Source organism: Trachurus japonicus, chromosome 18 (assembly GCF_045865225.1).
Source record: "Trachurus japonicus isolate A0001 chromosome 18, Traja_1.0".
Lineage (NCBI taxonomy): Eukaryota > Metazoa > Chordata > Actinopteri > Carangiformes > Carangidae > Trachurus > Trachurus japonicus.
In genome coordinates this window covers 13935957-13959282 of record NC_140924.1, presented here as the reverse complement: position 1 = coordinate 13959282, position 23326 = coordinate 13935957, and the positions used below count along the sequence as shown (strand labels likewise).

Below are 23326 nucleotides of genomic sequence, written 5' to 3'. Positions count from 1 at the left end.
TATTATATTATATATTTTCCATCTTTGCTGAGCATAAGGTTTGTTCTAAATTAAATAAAAGCCTGTCCCATATCAACACGTGTCCCTACACACACACACACACACACACACACACACACACACACACTCTCAAAGAAAACAAAAACTACAACAATTGGCATCGTATGGATAATCATCTAACAGATTTGATCTGTCCTGGAAAAACCTTTCATCCGTTGTTGTGAGACACGTGTGTGTTTTTTCATAATGTATCATAAACTGGATACAATCACTGCAACTCTGTCTGGAGCTTCGCTACTTTTATTTCCGTCTCCTTGGTAACAGTAATACCAGTGAGAGGACACGTCATTTTCCCTGATTGGCCGGTGGACGGAGCCTTTTACTGGATTCAGATCCATCCTGAAAGCTACGTTGACCCGGAGCAGGTTAACCGTTCAGAGTAAGTTACCATGGTAACTCACCTCGCCAAGACGCTGATCCTGCTTCGTGGTACAGGCCTCAGGTTTTAATCTCTGACCTGAAACTACAGCTCTGAGGAGACACAACCAGAGACAGAGACAAACAAACAACTCTGACCTGTGACTCTGAGATTCACAGTTTTCTCTCTCATTAAGTCTCCGTCCTTGTTGTAGACTCTGCAGGTGTATTCTCCTTCATCTCTCTCTATGGGGCGTTTCAGGGTCAGACTGAGGTCTCCAGTCCTCAGCAGGTCTTCATTCATCTCTCTTCGTCCTCTGTAAAACCAGTGCTGTTCTTTAGGACCGTTCCCATGCACATAGACCTTCCTGTTGTCTCCATCCAACCACCATGCTCTGAGTTCAGCCGTCCACTCCACTCTGACGTCTTCAGACAGACCAGCTGTGGTCTTGAAGGGCAGCTGGACAGACTCCACCCCCTCCTCCACCTTCACCTCCACCTGTTGGACTGAGAGACAACAAACCACATGATGATGTCATCAGACAGCAGCAGCAGCAGGTTTTAATCTAAACCACATAATCTTTACTGAAGGTGTTGGATATGATCAGAGTTTTGTTTGTTGGTTTACACAACCACACACACACACACACACACACACACACACACACACATACAAAATCTCCCCCCCTGGGGCTGACGTGTAGAAATGTGTCTTCGTTACCTGAATAACTAACATAACCAGGACTGTTTCTGCATTAGTATTTCAGTGTGAAAGTCCATCTTTAATGTACAACAGCATCTTGTATCATTCCTACATGTCTCGTGTTTCTAAAAACTAAACTGTGTGAAAATCAGTTGAAAATTCAGTGAGTTGTGATTATTTTCCTTGTGCATACACCTCCTCCTCCTTCTAGCGTTGTGAAGCTAAATACATGGGATGCCGTCGGAACGCGAGTGTTTAAAGAAAAAAAGTAAATAAACAAACGTAGAGCTCCGTGGTTTCTTTATTGTTCATGGACGGAGCAAAAAAAAGAAGAGAGAGAGAAGAAGTTTTAGAAGTCAGTGTTAACGTTGCTCGTCACAACTGTGTGTAGTTTGTGATTACTGACGATGATTTGATCAGATCCGGACAGAGTCACCAACATTTTGTTGTCAAGGTAACGTGAAAAGGGGGTAAGTGCTGTTCTGTTCCTGTTTACAGCATCTGGACCCTCACAGACTCTCACACTCAGTCACTGAGGCCAGTGGTTCTCAAAGTGGGTCCTTGAGAGGGTTCAGGGGGGTCCCCAACTTTTTCTGGAAATTGTACCACTTCTTTCTAGAATTTTAAAGGTTGTTGAGAAATTTTTACCACTTTTTATTTTATTATTATTTTACCTTTTTTTTTTTTTTCAAAATTTTAAGACTTTTTTCTAGAAATGTTTAAACGTTTTTGGAGAAATTGTACCAGTTTTTTCCAGAATTTTCTCTACAGTATTTCCAAATTCACCACTGGCCCTAATTTGAACGTACATTAAAGCAGAAGTAAGCGATCCGGTTGTTTTGGCTAATGCTGCGTTCCAGGCAGGCTTTTGAAACCGTAAATTACAGCTTCAAGTCACAACTTACGACTTTGTAGCGTTCCAGGCAACCCACTCGCGTTTTTCCGACCTGTTTTACCGGTGAAAGTCACTATAACGGCCTCTCGTAACTTCCGACCGGTGAACTCGTACCAGATCGAACTGGTACGACTTCACGGTCGGAAAAACACGAGTTACGGGCTGCCTTGAACGCACCTTAACAGTCCTCGTCCCTACGTCACCACATTCAGGCGCATCCCTTGGCTGCACACACAGCCCTTCATGCCGTTCTCTCTCCTCATTGGATAAAAACTGTAGGATACGAGAAAAGTTTTCTCCTCGGCTCAGAGCAGAGCAGAGGGACTGACAGACCCGTGTTTCGGTCCAAACACTCTATGTAAGTGATTGCTGTCGGAAGATATAACTATTTAAGACTTATATTAACACAAAAACATCGCTTACTTCTGCTTTAACTAAAAAAGTAACGTTCTTCAGTCTCAGAACAAATATTTGTGTATTTCTGGTGTTTGCTTCAAACTTTTGTCCAATGGGGGTCAGTGGTCTAGTTTGTGTCAATTTAGGGGTCCTTGATGTAAAAAAGCTTGAGAACCACTGACTACAGTAGTACTACTGAGTAGTTAAGTCAGTGAGGGTTCAGAGTCTTTAGGGGAGAGAGTGGAACTGGGCCACAGTCAATGAGGTGTCGGTGTGAATAAATGTCCTCTCAACACATAACGGAAGATTAAAAAAAAAAAAAGCTCTGTAGTGACAAAAGCTCTGTAGTCTCTCTTTCTCTCTCTCTCTCTCACACACACACACACACACACACACACACACACAAACCTACCTACCTTTTTTGATTAATCGCCTTTTATGAACTTTAAGCCACCAGGCGACACCAAGAGAAACTCCCAGTAGAACCAGTAGAACCAGGAGACCAGACACAACGGAGACTTCAGCAGTGACAGAGAACTTTTCTGTGGATGAGATGAACATAAACAACAACATGACCTTTACGTGACCTCTGTGACGCTGGTTCAAACTGACCTCAGACCTGTATCTATAGCAGTGTTACTCATTGCGCGGCTCGCGAGCCACATGCGGCTCGTCAAGCTATAATTGGTGGCTCGCATGGTAGCTTCCTATGTGGTAACACAGCCAATACATTTTTTTTTAAATGTGCTTCATAAACATACAACACTGCACTACAAAAACGCAAACATCTGAATTATACTTATCCCTTCACCCAAATAATGAAGGAGAAATTAAGTATTAAGCCTTAATGGTGATTCCTAAAGGGGGTATTGTCAAACCTGGCAACGCAGCCCGCAAGCCATGTGGCATTGTTTACAACACTTGACAGCGCACGTTTGCAGGCAGGCTACGTACTGTAAGCTCCGTTAGCTCCGCTAGCTCCGTTAGCTCCGCTAGCCAGCTGAAACACAAAATGGACCGTTTTTTAATAAAAAAGGGACAGAAAAGAACTCAAAAACCAGACGAACAGACGGACTGTGTTGCTAGGAATAGTGGAGTGGATGAGGGAAATGAGACTGAGGACAAAAATCAGCACGAAGACGCCGGAGAGGGGACGAGCAGACAAACGGCAGGTGTAACGTTACCTAGTAAAAAACGAAAAATAAGAAGCATACAAGATGAGCACAGAAAATTCCAAGAGAAGTGGACGGACGAATTCCTGTTTGTTCTGCATGGTATGAACCCGCTGTGTTTGATATGCAAACAAACCCGTGCCGGTTTCAAACGAAGCAATCTGGAGCGCCATTTCAAAACGGCGCATCCAAAATTCAATGAAAGTTACCCGCCCGGCAGTGAACTAAGAAAGAAGAAAATTGCACAGCTCACTGCTTCACTGTGTGAGCAGCAAAATCTTATCCACCGCACAACCTCCACTGCAGAGCGTTTAACAGAGGCGTCTTATGAAATAGCGTGGATTTTGGCGCGGGCTAAAAAACCTTTCTCTGACTCAGAAATAGTGAAAGACTGTTTTTTGGCTTCAGCAGAAATACTGTTCGCGGACTTTGACAACAAGGACGCCATCATTAAACAAATAAAAGGGTTACAGCTGTCTGATTCAACAATAATGAGGCGGATGGAAGACATCGGAAAGGACATACGTGACCAGTTGTTGGCTGATCTGCGCGCTGCATCGTGTTTCAGCATCGCAGTGGACGAAAGCACAGACGTCACTGACGTTGCTCAGCTGTGCACTTGGGTGAGGTTCCCAAAAGAAAACGGTTTTCAAGAGGAAATGTTGTGCTTACTACCACTCCATGGCCAAACAAGAGGTGAGGATATTCTGAATGCACTTTTAGTATTTTTTGAGGAAAATCATCTCAGCTGGTCCAAACTTGCAAGTGTGTGTACTGATGGTGCTCCAAGCATGAGAGGCAAAGAGAAGGGTCTTGTTGGCCTCATGAAAAAAAGAGATGAAATCCCCAATTTCATCAGCTTCCACTGCATCATCCATCAGGAGGCACTGGTATCAAAGCTCAGAAACAGTGAATTCCAAAATGTGATGCAAAGGGTTGTGCATGTGGTCAATTACATTGTTTCAAGAGCACTAAACCACAGACAATTCAGACAGTTAATCCAGGACTATGACACAGAGTACAGCGATTTAGTGTTGCACAGTGAAGTAAGATGGTTGTCCCGTGGAAGGGTGCTGGAGCGGTTTCTGAGCCTCCTTCCTGAAATCAACAGTTTCTTGGACAGCAAGGGGAAACACCAGCCAGAGCTGAAAGACCCACACTGGATCATACAGCTGGCTCTCCTTACTGACATTACCTGTCACCTTAACACTCTCAACTTGCAGCTCCAAGGGAGAGACAAGCTTCCAAGTGACATGCTGAGGGCAGTCAGAGTATTCCAAAACAAAATAACTGCTCTGTGGATACCTGACAGAGAACTCATCCACTTCCCTAAACTCAGAGCAACAACCACAAGTGACCCATCTCTGCAGCAGCACTTCAGCTACAGCAGATTTGTTGAAGTTTTGGAGGAGCTGAAGGGTGAGTTTGAATCCAGATTCAGTGATGTGACTGAACATAAGGAGATTTTCAATTTTATTGAAAACCCCTTCCATGTGGATGTGTCCTCCCTCACGCCAACCATCACACAGCTCTGCCCTGGTGATCGTGCTGCTCTGGAGAGTGAAATAATTGAGCTGCAAACAAACAACATTCTCCAAGTTGAACTCAGAGCAGGTGTTGGCCACTTCTGGAGTTTGGTTTCTGAAGCAGACTTTCCCACTTTGAAACCACTTGCACAGAAAGTGATGTCTTTCTTCATGAGCACATACACCTGTGAGTCAACATTTTCGACCATGAACACTATCAAGAGGAAACAGAGAAACCGACTGACCCATGCTCATCTTGAATGCCTCACTGTGATTGCAACAACCCACTACAAATACAACATGAAGAAAGTCAAGGACATGCATGCCAGCTTCCGCTCATCCCTGTATTAAGGTAAATCTGGTCTTAAATTTAAATGAAAATGTATTGGCTGTTTTATTACTTTTTTTTATGTTAAATATGTAGAAATGCACATTTGCAAAGGTGATGTTGTCGTGAAAGTGGCTCTCCTTTTGATTTTGCACTGCCAATGTGGCTCTTGTCAAAAAAATAGTGAGGATCACTGATCTATAGGGATTATTTGTTTACCAACAAGTCAGGATGCGTGCGCAACCAGGCGGCAGAAAGAACCGGTTGTCATGGTTACCTTCCATGGATGTGGTTTACTCAAAGTGGTGTTAGCTAGTGATGTTGTCACCGTACTACAACAGTTCATCACCGAGTGATAAAAGTGTGTGTTTTAAGACTGCTTTATAACGGCAAAAAAACATCGTCGATCATTCTCTCAGGATGGAGGATGGAGTTGCCGATCGGCACAAGCCACAGACGCTCAGAGCATGGTGTCGTTTATCGGTTAAAAACAACAATGTGCATCCAGCTATGTAACAGACAGTCATGTTCAGGAAAACACTCTTACACAATTACAAAACTTGGTGGCTCTGAGGACTGAGGTGCTGCCTGGTCAGAGACAAGGGAAGAGGACGGACATGTTTAAAAGTCTTCAGAAATGGCGGTTTGTCCTGTTTGTCATGCCTCCTTCTACGAGTTTTCACGACTTGCTGCACGAGTTTACCCGGGTAAGGAAAATTAATTTGATTGGTCGTTATCGAGCGGCCGGGATATAATATTCAATGTTTGGGGCGAGACCGAGCTGGTGAGTCGAACATTGGGCAATATGGCAGCGAATCCCACCAAGCTCCAGGTTTTCAACAATAGAAATATGTGCACCTGTGCCATCCCTGTAGCCTTGACTTGTTAAAGCCCTAACTGTAAAACTTTACTTACCAGGGTGGCGTATGGTCGCGACACTATGTAACCTCGTCTTCAGTCTCTTGTTATTGTGGTAAACATTTCACAACTCATTCGCTGCAGGCATATCTAGCTTTGTCACCATTCAAACCAACGTGTCTAAAATGTTTCCCATACATTCATTTATTCGTGACGTGGTGGCCACAAATAAATTACATCCGCCACAAATTGATTTTTCGGTTTTTGGCTCGACCAACGCAATATTATTCCGTTCATTCATCTCCGCAAAGCGCTCTTTCTCCGTTAACTCATTGAGTGCCAACCACGTAATTTCTCGTTTTTCGTTCCCATGCGTTCCCATGCGCATTCGTTCCCATGCGTTGAGTGCCAAAAAACGTAATTTTACGTTTTTTGCTTCTTTTTTTAATTATGAAAATAGACACTTTAACACACCTTTATGTGTAAATTTGGGGACTCTACGACGAGCAGAACTGAAATAGATGACGATCAAAAACTCATGACAGCTCACGATCTGGAAGTTTGCATGTGGATGCAGCAGCTGCTCCGCTCTCACCCGCGAGGCTCCAGCAGCTCAGAGCTGAAACAGGAAGCTCTCAGCCGACAGTCCCACCCGGTCTTCATCTGGAGCAACACCATGTCCTCCCGCGGTAAAATCTGATGGTCTCTGGGTCAAAGCAGGCCGCCGGCACTGACCCGTACCACATAAGGACCGTGACCACCGGCGGGACCGGTGTTCCCGAGCCGCTTTGGCCGACAGACCCTCATGTTCCGCGGCGAGAGGCTGTGACACGGCACGGTGCGTCTGTGTTATTGTTGTTTAGTGGCGCCCCCCCCGCCCCCGATGGTGGTTTTGTGAATACAACAACAATTGTTGTATATATTTATCTTATACGAGCCCTTTGATCCAGAAATGCGAGTGTCAGAAGAGCGACAGGCACAAACAGAGCACCTTTCATAAAAGACGCTCTATCTCCTTTTCTAGAAAAAAAGGAGTGATTTTGGTGAAACCCAGCCATGTTTAGCTTGACTTTTCTCAGGAACAGAGGCACGTAGAAACAAACGGTTTGTAGCCATTTGACACATAAAGTTTCACCTTTCAAATGAGCCACAGTATGTGTTGGTGGCAATAATACGCTGTGGCTCTACAGAAATCGTCAAAAATGGTCTAAATTGCCGGTACACTTGACTAAAACTTTGGAAAGGAGCGCGGCACTCAATGAGTTAATGGCTTCACACACACACACATGCACACAGAAACGCGTATGCATGACAGCAGTACGCGGTAAAAGCGAAACTCATATCCTACCCGGTGTTATGCTGCAGCGTCCAACCCCCCCTCTCCTCTAACCCAGACTTGAGCACTCATCCTGGGCTACACAGTGTTGATCACAAACAAGATGCTGTCTTTACCCATTCCTTAATCTGAAATGTTTTTGTGTTTTGTGGAATGTCGTTGTGTTTTGACCCTCAGGGCCACCGTAGATAATTCCGCTATAGCTCTGACCTTTGACCTCTGACCTGTATCCTGTATGTACTGTAGGTGTTAGTGTGTGTTTCTGACCTTTGACCTTCAGCTGTATGTTTCTCAGTGTTCGTTTATTTCCAAACGCTGTGATGATGCAGGTGTAGTTTCCGCTGTCAGAGATGTAGAGGTTCCTCAGAGTGAGACTGAGGTCTCCAGTGGTCAGAGCGTCAGTCTTCATGGACGTTCTGCTGCTGTAAACCTGGTTCTGGTCTCTGAGGTCGTCACCTAGCTCGTGTCTCTGGTGGACGGTTGAAGGACGGAGGTCGTGGCGGCTCCATGTCACTGTGGGGTTGAAGGGTAGAGAGTCCTCACAGGGCAGCAGGACATACCTCCCACTGTAGACCTCCACAGCGTCTCCATGCCAGGACACTGAGGACAGAGACAGGAACATAGAATATGGTCTTAAATACTAGTTTGATGATAAAGCAGAGTGGGTCTGTGGGCGTGGCTGACACTTGATTGACACAGTGACAATCAATCAAGTGCAGTCTGTCCTCATCATGGCACTAACAATGTTTATTAGTCATGACCCTGTTCATTTCAATCCATCATGTAGCTGGTGTACAGTAGGTGGGTGTATAGAGCTTGGGTCAGATCTACCCTTCACTCCTCCACAGCTCCACCCCCTTCTTCCATATATAGTATCCATTGGTTACAAAACCAAGATGGTGATGGCCAAATCACAAACTCCTGACTTCAAAACAACAGTTCACATGCCAGTGGGTGACACCACTCGGTACCGACTGACTCTGACTGAACCGTCTGGACCAACGTCAGTAAATCTGTGTGTAGACACATAAATACCCACACTACTAAAACTCTCCTCCAGATTCATGAACGCTGCGGAAAACACAAATTTGATCGTGAGCACGTGTGTAAAATCATGAAGACCAACCCATCGGAAATTAACAGCACGCCCCCCGGCATTGATCTCCACCCATGAATAGCCATACTGTAGAAGGAGACCATGACCACCATATAAGGAGGTACGTAGGTGCATCCTGGCTACCGTATTCAAAGATGGCGATGCAACATGGCAGCTGGAAAATAGTTTCATATGAAACATGAAAAAAAAAAACCACATAAACTCCAACAGCCACTGGGGGAGGAGCCTCTTCACAGCCTCAGCTGTCTGCTGCAGAGGAGCGTGGCTGCATCAACATCTACATTATGAAGTTGTATGGGCAGGTTATATTGTTACAGATGGACCAGCCGTCTCTGCCAACTGCACTATTGCGCAGGATGAGGTGTGTGTCCAGTGAGCGTGTAGCAGCGTGTAGCAACACACACTTTACATCACATATCAGCTGCACATTTATGGAATTAAAGTTTTTCTGTTAATATCATATATCAGGTTATTATCATCATTAGATAGAGTCTTGACCCCTAAAACCTGCCCCTCTCCAAATATTTCTACACGTGTGTCATTACGTGTTTCAAAGACAGTTGTGTATTGTGCATTTATAAATTTACACAAGCATGACACGCAGTCTAGAGCAGGTGTCGATTTTGTGAGAAGTTGAAAAGATCAGCTTTGATGAATGCAGAAAAACATGTAAATGTATGGCTGCACACAGTTTACACACACATTTGTGCTGCTCACGTTTCATGAGAACTAATGAGTGTTTGAGTTGAGTGTGTGTTGGGGGGGCAGAGCACAAAGAGACAATTTATACTGATTAATCTACACACACACACCATCTGTGTTCTTAATCCCTTTGTGAAGAATGACACAGCAAGGAACAACAGCAAACAGGAGAACCAGGAGAACCAGCAGAACCTGGAGAACCAGCAGAACCTGGAGAACCTTGACCCGGTCTGGATGACGTCCTGTAGTCGACACAATCAACAACAATATAAGATTCAAATATTAATAAATAACACTTCAAAAAAGAAAACCACTTTGCTCAGTTCCACTGTGACCTCTTACCTGAGAAATAACCAAATATACACAATATATTTTCTAAATGTGTTCTGACCCAGACACAATAAACCAGGAGAGTCAGGAGAAGCAGGAAGAACATTAGACCCAGTAGACCAGCGGTCCAGTCTGGAGGAGGTTCTGTCACTGAGACAAACAACATGAGATGTTAGTGTTGTTGTCAGTCAACAGAGAAGTGACATCACCCATCAGACCCCCCCCCCCCCCTCCATATATAGGCTACACACACACACACTACTTACCATCTTTGTTCTCAGTCCCTTTATGAAGAAAGAAAATGCATAGACCAACACCACAAGCAACCTGGAGAACCTGGAGAACCTGGAGAACCTGGAGAACCTTGATCCTGACTGGTTGAGATCCTGTAGTCGACACAAACAACAACATGAGATCAGAACATTTATAAACATTAAAGAGCAACTAAACCCCTAAACCACTTTTTTCTGCTGAAAACAAATATATTTGGGTATGAAGTAGTGTTGTCGATTGATTCTGGTCCAACTTTTGACATTTTAGTCAAAACTTTTCAATTTGGTGTATTTTGTTGTAAAAATGTAGAGTGACTGCCCTCTATGGGTTGAAACACGGCTATTACAATCAAATTTTTCTATTGGCTGAGATGGAGGCAGCTTTCGTCACCAGCCACCAACTCCCCGGCCAGTTAGCACCGGCTGCTGCCTGCGGCTAACGGCTCTGCTGCCTGGATGGGAATCGTTAGCGCACGCACACACACACACACACACACACACACACACACACACACAGATAACTTACTTATTGCCTTTGTCATTTTATACAGTATGCCAGTGTGAACAGCAGCAGTCAGTGAGAACAGGAGACAACAGACACCAAAGACGATGTAGACCGATTCTTCATGACGTCCTGCAGTCGACACAAACAACAACATGAGATTAAAACATCACTATAAACAATAATGTGAAACATTAAAACACATTTCTGATGAGTCCATGACCTCTGACCTTTGACCTTCAGTGTAACTTGACTCTGCCTCTCCTCTCCCCCCCTCCCTCTGAGGATGCAGCTGTAGCTGCCACTGTCTCTGGTGGTGGGTCTCCTCAGAGTGAGGCTGAGGTCTCCGGTCCTCAGAGCGTTAGTCCTCATGGACGTCCGTCCTCTGTAGTCCTGGTTCTGGTCTCTGAGTTCGTCTCCGTCCAGCTGAAGCTGGTGGACGGTTGAAGGACGGAGGTCGGAGCGGCTCCACACCACTGAAGGCTCGTCCAGGTCAAACGTAGGAAGGTAACAGGGCAGCAGGACAGACCCCACCCCCTCATACGTCTCCACAGCTGAGGCATGCTGGGAAACTGAGGACACAGACAGAGGTGAGACAGAAACCAGAAGATAATCAGACTCTGATGAAGATCCAGTGTTTGACCTGGAGCTGCAGTGAACCACCGACAGTCTCATCAACACAGACTCACACACCACAGGCCTGAGGAACCACAGGTTTGTTTCTTATAAATGCAGAAGTTGGAAAAGTGAAAAATTAATATAACGAAACAAAAAATATGATGATTTCATAGCTGTAAATGATAGATATTTATAATGCTTTTCAGAAGCCGTTCAAACTTACAACAAAAACATTGTGTAGGAAAATGTCCAGGGACTGAGTTTAATGTGAAACAGTTCAGAGAAAAATAAAGTCAACAGTTAAATTGCAGTGTTGATTTACTAGCTACTGTTGACGTGAGTAGCAGCCATCTTGAATTCTTACTGTATGTTGGGGCTGCTGAGATCCGACCAGAAATTCAGATATCTGAGTAAAACTGGAAGGCAACATGACTCAGGTGTAACGGAGGTCCGCGGTATAGCCACAGTCATGAAGTACCAGTGAGGAGAAGTGATGATGTGTGGTGGTACTGAAGTTAAACTCACTCGCCCATAAAAAAGAGTGCAAACCCACTTGCCAAGTGGTCATTGACCTCTTGTCTGCCACTCTACTGCCACTTGCCTGGTCTTGTACTTTTGGGTTTGTTCCACTCTGTCATCTTTCAGTGCGCATTGTACAAAAAAGCATTTTTTCCATCAAAAACAGCTGTTGTATTGTGACCATAAAGCCTTGGTTATACTTTCGCCTGGCTCCGTTGGCAGTTGGCGCGCGCACCTCGGCAGAGCGCACAGGCGTTTATACCAATATAAAGCCTAGGTTATACTTTCGCCTGGCTCCGTTGGCAGTTGGCGCGCGCACCTCGGCAGAGCGCACAGGCGTTTATACTTGCCGCATTCACCGTTGCAATATTCGTAGCAAAGACAGGGGGCGGTAGATAAAAAAATACAATAGGAAGTAGCAGAAGCAACTAAAAACAGAGAAGAAGTAAGCAGGATTTCTCCTGTAGCTCTACTATTTACCTTAATTAAAAAGCTCCGGTGTAATTGTGATAGTTCACTACATGATTTGAAAACCAACCGTCCTTGCAACATCAGTGTAGTAGTTATATAACGTTATCGATCGCTCCATGTATTGATTTTTCGCCGGCTTGTTGTAAACAGATGCACATGGAGGAGAGGAGGGACCGGATTTGCATAGTTCCTCGAGTTCTGGGTCATTTGATGGTGTTTATAACTTAATTACGAGTTGTACAAATGCTAGAGCGTACCAGCTCAGCCAGTCTTCCCTCAAATTCATCCATTTTGAACCGAGCGACACTCGCGCGGCGCGCGCCAAGTTTCAAAATCCTGGAGGTGCGCGACAGCGCGGCGCGCCAGCGCGCGACGCCGTCGCGAGGTGCGCGTTTACGTCATTTGTGGCGCGCGAGCCTCGCGCACTCGCGACTGCGTCGAGCATAAACCAGGCTTAATACATCCATGGTTTATACTTGCCGCATTCACCGTTGCAATATTCGTAACAAAGACAGGGGGCGGTAGATAAAAAAATACAATAGGAAGTAGCAGAAGCAACTAAAAACAGAGAAGAAGTAAGCAGGATTTCTCCTGTAGCTCTACTATTTACCTTAATTAAAAAGCTCCGGTGTAATTGTGATAGTTAACTACATGATTTGAAAACCAACCGTCCTTGCAACATCAGTGTAGTTATATAACGTTATCGATCGCTCCATGTATTGATTTTTCGCCGGCTTGTTGTAAACAGATGCACATGGAGGAGAGGAGGGACCGGATTTGCATAGTTCCTCGAGTTCTGGGTCATTTGATGGTGTTTATAACTTGATTACGAGTTGTACAAATGCTAGAGCGTACCAGCTCAGCCAGTCTTCCCTCAAATTCATCCATTTTGAACCGAGCGACACTCGCGCGGCACGCGCCAAGTTTCAAAATCCTGGAGGTGCGCGACAGCGCGACGCGCCAGCGCGCGACGCCGTCGCGAGGTGCGCGTTTACGTCATTTGTGGCGCGCGAGCCTCGCGCACTCGCGACTGCGTCGAGCATAAACCAGGCTTAAACCAGGCTTAAGGAGACTGTTGATGGGTGGAGTGAAAGAGAGAGAAAAAGATAAGTGTTTTTAGTTCTTGTAGCTCGCTATTACGATGGGAAAGAGGCGTCATGTTTGAACAACGTTTCCCTTCAGATTATCCCTGAAGTTCGAATCTGTGAATATCTTTCCAACTTTACCAAAGTATCACAGTATCAAGTCAGCTTCTATAACATGGTTCACACAGCCATTTAAATGGAGTTAGATGAAGTTTTTCTCACCGTACAACAGCGTCACAAACACCACAATCGTCTTCATCTGCAGTTCCCCTAAAGCCGCTTTGTCCTGGAGTGAGTAACGGTTATAACCAGACTGAACCAGACCTCTGCAGCGACAAACTTTTACTTTTGATTTCAACAGGATGTGAAGACAGATCAACTCCCACAGAGTGTCACACTACAGAGGCTGCACAGAAACTAATTTATGTCCTGCTGAGTGAACAGAATATCATCAGGCCCCAAAGTGTAGGCTACTCTCCACCTATAGGCTAACTATAAATTCACTCACAAAAAATATGTAAAACACATTGAACAAAGTATAAAATCAACACAATTTTATTGGAATGACTAAAAAAAACCCACAAAGCTGTTGATACATGTGTACCTGTTGTATGTATTTTTGTATAATGTACAGTTAAAGACCTGAATCATCTCTGTGAATGAAGCCGTTCAGTTCCACGTGATTCATGTTCCCAGTAAAAAAACACGATGAAAAGTAGCGGTTTGTCTCAGACATTGCTTGACATCTGCAGCAGCCAATAGTGTGAAAAGCACGTCAGACCTGATGAAAACAACCTGCACTCTGTTGTGTAGGACTCTTGGCACGTGGAATGGCCGGCAGCGTGAGATTTTAAATAACATAACATTTGCATATTTTCGAAGAGACTAATATAATTCAAAGAGACTATGCATTGGAAACAACAAAATAAAGACAGCAGTGCCATATTGTGCATTTTGTCTATAAAACAAATAACCACTTGAAATCAACACATTTTAACACAATATCGAAAAAGGGGACTCTAGTTCAAACTTGAGACTTCAATTGAACCATAGCTCAAAGACTTTAGTGAGCATTATCATTCTCCTGCTTTCAAATGAAAATAGACCAACAATATGAACCTTTTTTCAATGTTAAAATTATGTCTTATGCATAGCTGCAACTAAAACAATTTTTTTTATGACTTAAGTTTCATATAAAATCGAAGAGAGATCTGGTAACACTTACCATTGGTTGGCCATCCTGTCATGAATCACCAACTACTCAGTTTTGCAGACAAAATGTATTGTCTCTTGGTTATTGAGAGTGGGGTCATGAAGACTTATATATATACAATATAATAAAGTAAACATTCTTATTATATGTATGAAAGTAATTCATTAAATAAGTCATATTTCATTACAGTCATATACAGATTGGCAATGTTACCTCGGGCAGTCACACCAGTGGACAATATATTTTATATTATTTAATTTAATATATTTAATATATATTTAATATATATTATATTTCAAACAAAATATTAACCTATGTACTTGAATGATACCACTTTATGTATATTTGTAAACACAAAAAGGAGCATCAGGTCAACCACTCATTTCTCCCTTCTCATATTGTTTTGCCTTGTGTTGGTGGTTTCTGTGGTTCATAACCAATCTTTTGATCCCAATAAAGAATACATTTATTAGAACTGTGTGGTACTGTAAGTAAGTATGTAATCTTGTCAGTGCAATTTAGACAAGTCAAATGGATTCATAGACTCAGAAAACATGGGGTTAGACACCAATATTACTTGGCTAGGTCAAATAACGAAAGAGTTAGGATATTTTAAGGTCTTCCTGCCATCATGGACGCCATCTTAAAAATTACACGTTTAGTGGTCAAACTTTGGTAAACTTTTAGTATATTATTAAGGACACTTAATTATTTATTTTTATTGAATTTGACTGGAATTGTCCTTTAAAGTCTTATTGCTCTGGGTCACAGTTCACGTCAACTTACGTTATCTGCAGGTTATTGTTTCACTTCACCGTTCTGACGCTGTGTGTGTGCCTGCGCGCAGTAAATCTGAAGAAGTTAGTTAGTTTATTTAAATTGTGTTAGATAAAGTTTTTCTCATCGTACAACAGCGTCACAAACACCACAAACATCTTCATCTTCTCATTAAAAAACAAACAAAAAAACACAGTCCCGTTAAAGCCGCTTCTTCCTGGACTGAGTAACGGTTTACCTTTCGATTTCAACAGGGAGTGAAAACGGCCAACTTCCCCAGTATCAGATTACAGAGATTACCCAAGGCTGCACGTTTTAGTAGTGACTCTGAGACGTTTTTGTTTGAGCTAATAGCTGAAGGTAGCAGTAAGAAAGAAAGAAAGAGAATTTAAGAGATACCGTCCTACTTAAAGCAGAAGTAAGTGGTCCGGTCGTTTTCGCTAATGCTGCGTTCCAGGCAGGCTTTTGAAATCGTAAATTACAGCTTCAAGTCACAACTTACGACTTTGTAGCGTTCCAGGCAACCCACTCGTGTTTTTCCGACCTGTTAACGGCCACTCGTAACTTCCGACCGGTGAACTCGTACCAGATCGAACTGGTACAACTTCACGGTCGGAAAAATACGAGTTTCCTTGAACGCACCATAACAGTCCTCGTCCCTACGTCGCCACATTCACGGCGTCCCTTGGCTGCACACACAGCCCTGCATGCCGTTCTCTCTCCTCATTGGATAAAAACTGTAGGATACGATAAATGTTTTCTCCTCGGCTCAGAGCAGAGCAGAGGGACTGAGAGACCCGTGTTTCGGTCCAAACACTCTATGTAAGTGATTGCTGTCGGAAGATACAACTATTTAAGACTTATATTAACACAAATATATCACTTACTTCTGCTTTAAAGTAAAGTAGAAGAAAATAAAGTTAAAGTAAGGAATGACCTCGAGGAGATAGTGAAACTATCTTTGCGCTGTTAAAAAGGAAGTGTGATCACTTACATTTGGATGTTGTGTGTTTGTTGCTTTTTGTTGTATATGTGGCCAATGTAATATATAGATTCTATGTTGAATAAAGCATAGAAGGTAATAGAACTGGAACTACTGTTTTTTATAAAATGATAGCGTACTAAAGTTATAATACAGAAATTTTGAAAGAAGGAAAGACTTGCAGTAGGAATGTGCTTTTTTTTTTTTTTTTAACCTTTATTTTACCAGGCAAATTGCTTGAGATAAAAAAAATCTCTTTTACGAGCATGTGCAAACACTTAAAGTTTACACACCAAAATGTTAAATATTCATTTCCCTACACTCACTAAACTTTCCACACTTCTTCCTATCTATATCCTGCTTATTTTTACACAAGGGTTTGTTGATATATAATTCATAGGAGGGTTTAAAGAAATTGTATACCAAAAAGATTGCAAATTTTTTTTTTTTTTTATGACTAGACAGTATTTCCTGATGTATGGGCGAATCTGTTCTGGTAATATGCAAATTAGCGCATATTTAATGAGTTAGCACCTCATTTGCATATATAAACATACAATTCAGAAAACTTGCAATAAATTTTTTCTTATTTATTCTGTACATAACAAACTGGTAAAGTTTCATAGTGATATCTATTACAATTTATTTTTTTTTGCCTCTTCACCTAAGTATCATAAACTTTACCTCTAGTCATTACCTCTAATTAACTATTTTCAGTGTTAATATTTTAAATCTCGTGTTTCAATAAAAAGTAAAAAATGATTGGCTCTACTGCATTAAAAAACTTCCCCTTGTTCCTGTTGGAGCTCTAACCAGCCGCCGAGCGGTACAGCAAATAATCCATCCGTACACCACAGTGTGTAAAATGTTCTGACTGTGCCAGTCCAGTCTTTATTCAGAATCCAAAAATGACAATGTTTTTATTTTCTTTTTTCTTCCAGTTCATGTCAGTCCAGTGGTTTAACTGATGTTCAAACATGCTCTGCATTTCATGCAACTGCAACTGCACAAGACTGAAACTGATGGTTTGCACACTTAAGATGGTTCATGACACTTTCCATGTGCAAGCTGTGGTGGGTGGTCGGTCTTCGCTTTTACAGACCAAAGATAAATTCCTTGAAACTTTAAATATTAAGAATACTGAAGCCAAACATTGTCACCATCCACACTGGGGTAGCCAAACTGAATACCTACAGAGTAGAAAGTGATAACGTAAAAACGGAAACAAGCTCATGAACAAGCAAAGAACTGAAAGAGCGAACTGCGAATGCCCAATAAGAGCTTTATTTTAAAACACCACTTTTAAAACATGGGAACACCACAAAAGGAAGTTGACACGAAACAAAACAAAAAACGGCAGCACCAGGAACAGAAAAAAAAAAAAAAAAAGCCGGAACACAAGAAAATGAGCTTCTCTGAAGCCACTTTTAAAAAAATACCCCAGGTGAGTAAATGCAAGCTCAACCATACAAATAACTCCTAAAGGTGTTCTAATCTAAGACATTTAACCACTTGATGCAGACTTCGTCCTGAGATGGCACGACTTCCAGGGCACTTCAGGTTATACGGTCTTTTGCTGGCCCTTCTTTCCGATCAGAGACTTGTGGATGTGAGGGATCACACCTGGGAAAAACAAAGAGAGAAGAGAGATTAAGCGCTAGAGATCGATACATATGGGTAATTTATTAATCAAATAATCAAAACGTTTCCTCACCTCCACCAGCAATAGTGGCCTTGATGAGTGAATCCAGCTCTTCATCTCCTCTGATGGCGAGCTGCAAATGGCGAGGGGTGATACGCTTCACTTTAAGATCCTTCGATGCATTTCCTGCCAACTCCAGAACCTGGAGGAGAAAAAACGAAAAACACAGAACCAAACCCCGGGTTTAGAAAACAGCAGCTGAGACGAGGTTAGTTTTTATTTTGTGTATATTAATGGAGGTTGAAGATGAAGTGCGAAGAGTTTCCCGTCACCTCGGCAGTCAGGTATTCAAGTATAGCGGCGCTGTAAACGGCTGCGGTGGCGCCGACTCTGCCGTGGCTCGTGGTTCTGGACTTGAGGTGTCTGTGGATACGACCCACCGGGAACTGTGGAGGAGAGGGAGAGAGAGAGAGATTTGATTCTGTGAGTTGAATTTGTTTGTTTCATTGATTCTTGGTGCTTTGGCAACATAGTTCTCGTAACAGTCATGCCAATAAAGCTCATCTGAATTGAATTGAGAGCAGGAGAAAGAGAGAGGGAGAAGGAGAAAGAGGCAGAGAGGGAGGGGGGAAGAAAGAAGGAAAAAGAGAGGGAGAGAAAGAAAAGGGAACGAGAGAAGTAGAAAGAGACAGAGAGAAGGAGAAAGGGAGGGAGAAAGACGGAGAAAGATAGAAAGAAACAGAGGGAGAAAGAGAGTGAAAAAGAAAGAGAGGCAAGGGGAGGGAGAGAGAAAGAGAGGAGGAAAAGGGAACAAGAGAAGTAGAAAGAGAAAGGGAGAGAAAGAAAAGAGAATGAGAGAAGTAGAAAGAGAGAGAGTGAAGGAGAAAGATAGAGAGAGGAAAAGAGAAGGAGAAAGATACAGAGGGAGGAAGAGAGAGGGAAATAGAGAAGGAAAAAGAGATGGAGAGACAGAGAAAGAGAGGCAAGGGGAGAGAGAGAGGAGGAAAGGGGAACAAGTAGAAAGAGAAGGAAAAGAGAAAGGGAGAGAAAGAAAAGAGAATGAGAGAAGTAGAAAGAGAGACAGAGAGAAGGAGAAAGATAGAGAGAGAAAGAAACAAACAGAGGGAGAAAGGGAGAAGGAAAAAGAGAGAGACAGAAAGAGAGTGAAGAAGAAAGAAGAAAACGAGAGAAATAGAGAGCTTCAGTTACAGGGGAAACAAAGCAGGACTCTCCCAGTGGCCTGTGTCCGTCCGTCGGTGAGACTCGACCGGCCACCAGCTGTGTAACCTCTGGCTGTTAGCCTGCATGCTAACTGCTAACACCGCCGAGGTAAAAATGATTATGAATCCATGAATGAATACATAAATGATGAATGAATACATGTCTAAATGAATGAATGAATGAGTGTTTGTCTCTGTGTGTGTTGAGTGGATGAGTGAAACCGACCTGCAGTCCAGCTCTCTGGGAGCGAGAGATCGCCTTGGTCTTGGTCTTCCCGGAGTCTTTACCTGCTTTGCCGCCGGCCTGAAAATGAAAAAAACACACCGACACCGGCCGTTAACGTTCAGCCGTTAACGGAAACACATCAGCTGAAAAAAACCCGGACATTTTGTGTAGTTTTATCTATTTTTTACCGCGCCTTTCTGCTAGGCTAGTACAACAGCTAGCGCTAGCGGCTAACAGTTAGCTCCTCAGTTGAAAGGATCTATTGTATCGATTATTGAATATCAGCGGCCGACGCGACACTAATCACGCACACGAGGTTTTTTTTTTAAATACGTACCATGTTTAAAATCCACGGATAACTTCAGCCGCTGCAGCTCGACGTTAAATCGCTCGGGTCCGGACGGTTGGTTTGAACTACAACACCCGCCGCCTACAATTGTCCCTTATATGTATGTATGTATCCAATCTACATCCGGGCAACTGACCGGAGGGGAACCGGCCAATCACGTTTCGATATGTGTTTCCTGGCTGGCGCGCTCAACCAATCAGCGACGAGAGGCCTCAGGATGCGGGAAAGTCGGTAAATTTCCCTACAGGGTGCTCATGGGTAATGTAGTTCAGATTCCTATTTTCGCCTATTTTACCACAGTAAAGGGACAAAATTGGCATTAATTCTCATTTTTATGATTCAAATGCTTTATTATTAATAATAATAGAAACAATCAAATTTAATTGAAATCAACATTGTTAATGGAAGTAATAATGTATATATGAAAATATAATATAGGCTACAGATAAAATATTAGATTTACCTTCAATAATTAGGTAAGTCCCCTTCTTACTTAAGTTGTGTATATAATATAAGAAAATAAAGGCATTAAAGGGGAAATAATTAAGGCTTTACAGGTTCTGCTGTTTTTAGGATTAGGGTTCTTTAGTAAATGAATTCTGAAAACTGTAAAATAATCAATCAAGAAGAAACTGTCCATTTATTATATTTTCATTTTACTGACTGCATTCTTTTGGTATCATAGATTTTCAACATAAACTATTAAACTATTTCATAATATTTGCTCATCAGCTTCAGTTGAATGCTAAACTGTAAAATAAAATCTTCGGCATACTGTGGACTTCTCAGTATTTTTTCTTTCTTTCTCTTCTCTCAGATTGGCCCATGTTGTAGGCCTATATTTAAAATTAGTAAGTAACACTTTTACTCACGTTACCAATGAAGTTTCACAGTGTTAGATGTAGTGTTGATCCCATTAATACCACATGGGGGCGGTATATGATCACAATTACCCATAGCAATTACCTCAAGATTTCACCAAAATAAATAAAAGAATCCAACAAATCTAAGTGTCCACATGAAAAGGTGATCCCAGGACTACTTCCCTAAACATTGTGAAATATGCATTTTCAACATTTTTCAACACTTTTCCTAGAAAAAACATACTTGAATCTTGATATGTATAGTTAAAAAAAAAAATCTGACATGGTTTTGACATCTATGACAACAGTTTGGTGCAGATCTCACAGATGTAAGAAGTAAATGTAAATGATCTAAGGAATACTTCCTCTTCCCATGCTTTCAGCCTGACTAAGCTGCTCTGGGCCTTAAAGCTGAATTTATCTGTGCGCTCCCTGGAGACTACCAGGCCCCAAACAGCTGCTACATCTGCTTAATATCTGTCTTTTTTAATTTCTTAAATCCCCCACCCCTCCCTCGCATCCTGCCTCATGGTGGGGGTGCAACACTAAAATCCTCTGAGTGCCCTTTTTTTAAATGCAAACTCATCATAAACGAATTAAAAACACTTCCATTCAAATTGGATTACTCAGTTTTTCTTATTAGCAGTTTTATTATGGAAATGTAATTTTACTGATTGTACAAATAGGAGACACATTATGCAGATTAATGGGAGCCGACTGGTTTTCTGTTCTATATCAAGCATCTAACATCATGGGAGCTGTGGTTTAACTCTAGTTTGAATGTAAGATTTTTATTGGAGGCCTGTGTTTTGTGTTTTGTCTGCTTTTATACAGCCTAATGTAAAGTCTTTCAAGCGCTTAATGTTTGAAAAAATGAATAGTTATCTGTAAAAATGCAACTCACATCAGTTTTTTCCAAGCAAGTCTTTATCAGTAGTCTCCCTTGAATAAATATTTGAGTGTGCCACACACCTTCATATTTTCTAACCCACGTATTTCCATCTTTCCAAATGATCCCTAGTTGTGAAAGATTTTACACAACGCTCATGTACAGTATAATGTTTTATTTATGTTAAATGACTGACGTTGTGACCTTATAATGACCTTTCTTTGTGGAGATATATGTGCAGAGAGAGAAGGTGCTAATACAAGGGCAGAAACATGAAATTACACTGTAAAAAAAAAAATGTCTAAAAATAATTAACTGACTGTTTCTTGAAGCTCACAGAAGATATTGGACAGGTGATCAGGTGAAAGTCTGTGGAGAAGTGGTTAGTGGACGGAGAGGAGGCCAAGATGAATGGGCCCGGAGCTGACAAAGGTCAAGGCCACAGGTTTATTTATTTATTTATTTATTTATCTATCTATCTATTTATTTATTCATATGCACAATGATAAAACAAACATTATACTTCATAATACAAAAGAAGAGCCAAGGGGCTTATAAAATCCTCCCCTCCAATACAAAATCAACAAAACAAATCAAATCAACCAAAAAAAAGAAGAGAAAAGAGGGAAAGAAACAAGGAAGAACACAACAAACAAGCAACAGAGAGGGGAAAAAAAGGAAGAAATCAAAAAGCAATACAACAACAACAATGACAAAGATTGATTAAGTCACAAACTCATTTCTGTTCAACTTTAACATCAGTATGATTCCACCTGGACAGGTAACCAGCCTATCACTAACTAGAGCCTCTAATCAATCTAATGTGAATGTGTTTGGACCTGAAGCTGAAGAACCTGGAGGGAACCGCCCAGAAAGACCCGGGAATCGAACCCAGAACCTGACGTTTTATGTTGTTGTTGTTTTTTAAATATGTAAAACAAAATAAGGCATGTTCCTTCATAACATAAACAAGTTTAAGTGCTAAAAACAAAACAAAAAAACCCACAAAAGCATACATATTCGACTTCACAGCACTGCATCTCGGCCTTTGTTCATGGTCCACACCAGGTGAGCTGCACCTGCAGGCCGCCTTTAAACAAACAGGACTCGGCAGTTGGACTGTGTTTATGTTGGTGTGTGTGTGTGTGTGTGTGTGTGTGTGTGTGTGTGTGTGTGTGTGTGTGTGTGTGTGTGTTAAGTATAGATACATGTATCAGTGTCACTGGTATGAAAGTTGGTGTCTGAACTCACAGACTGTTTTACTGCCGTGTTAATGACTGACTGGCTCCAGACCGAGTGGGGGGATAGGAGGATAAGACAATCTGTGTGTGTGTGTGTGTGTGTGTGTGTGCCTGAGACAACATGCACAGCTGGTGGTGGGCTGGTCACATCTAAATCACATACCATTCATTCTCAGGCTCGCTCTCCCTTTCACCAGTCACTCACACTCTCTCTCTCTCTCCATATGACCTCTACGTCGCTCGCTCATTCTCCTCTCCCTCAGTCGCTGTCACTCATCTCTCCTTCTCTCTCTCTTCTCTCCGTTCTCCTTCAACCTTCCCTCCATCTGTCCATGGCTGTTCGTCCTGTCTTTCTTTAGCTCTCTCTCTCCCTGGAGGTCACAGGTGAAAACTTCACACAGAAAAGGTCGGTGGTGGTTAAAAAAATAAAATCCTTAACTCTGGATTTAGTACTAATTAAAGAGTTTAGTTTCACTTTAACCAGAAGTGGAACTCAGATTTTGTTGTTTAGGATCAATACAGGAATCAAATTTGCAGAACAGGAACTTGATTTTATCTTTATAAGAAGTTCAGGTCTAAATAAAATTAAAATGCATGTAATCAGATATAAATAATAGAGAAAGAATGAATGAACCTCAATGTTTATGTTTTTTTTATATTTGAAAAATACAAATAAT

General features: G+C 42.2%; 3 protein-coding genes across 3 annotated transcripts in view; all 3 read right to left on the bottom strand.

Moving 5' to 3' along the window:
• Positions 1-23326, bottom strand: part of LOC146968871 (uncharacterized) — a 216141-nt gene that overhangs the window by 20239 nt on the left and 172576 nt on the right. Inside the window, exon 13 of the mRNA XM_085759323.1 lies at positions 577-924. Within this exon, the coding sequence (XP_085615449.1) occupies positions 577-924 (348 nt within the window). The remainder of the gene's footprint in view (positions 1-576; positions 925-23326) is intronic.
• LOC146968878 (butyrophilin subfamily 3 member A2-like) lies at positions 7681-13593 on the bottom strand. Its single transcript, XM_085760428.1, has 4 exons — positions 13470-13593; positions 10785-11126; positions 7899-8231; positions 7681-7709 (listed from the first exon to the last, which is right to left on the bottom strand). Exons 1-4 carry the CDS (start codon positions 13504-13506, stop codon positions 7681-7683), a joined length of 741 nt encoding a protein of 246 aa, XP_085616554.1. The 5' UTR covers positions 13507-13593.
• Positions 17488-19728, bottom strand: LOC146968877 (histone H2A.Z). Its single transcript, XM_085806478.1, has 5 exons — positions 19645-19728; positions 19308-19385; positions 18194-18307; positions 17934-18063; positions 17488-17842 (listed from the first exon to the last, which is right to left on the bottom strand). The coding sequence occupies exons 1-5, from the start codon at positions 19645-19647 to the stop codon at positions 17781-17783; spliced, it is 387 nt and encodes a 128-aa protein (XP_085662604.1). The 5' UTR covers positions 19648-19728; the 3' UTR covers positions 17488-17780.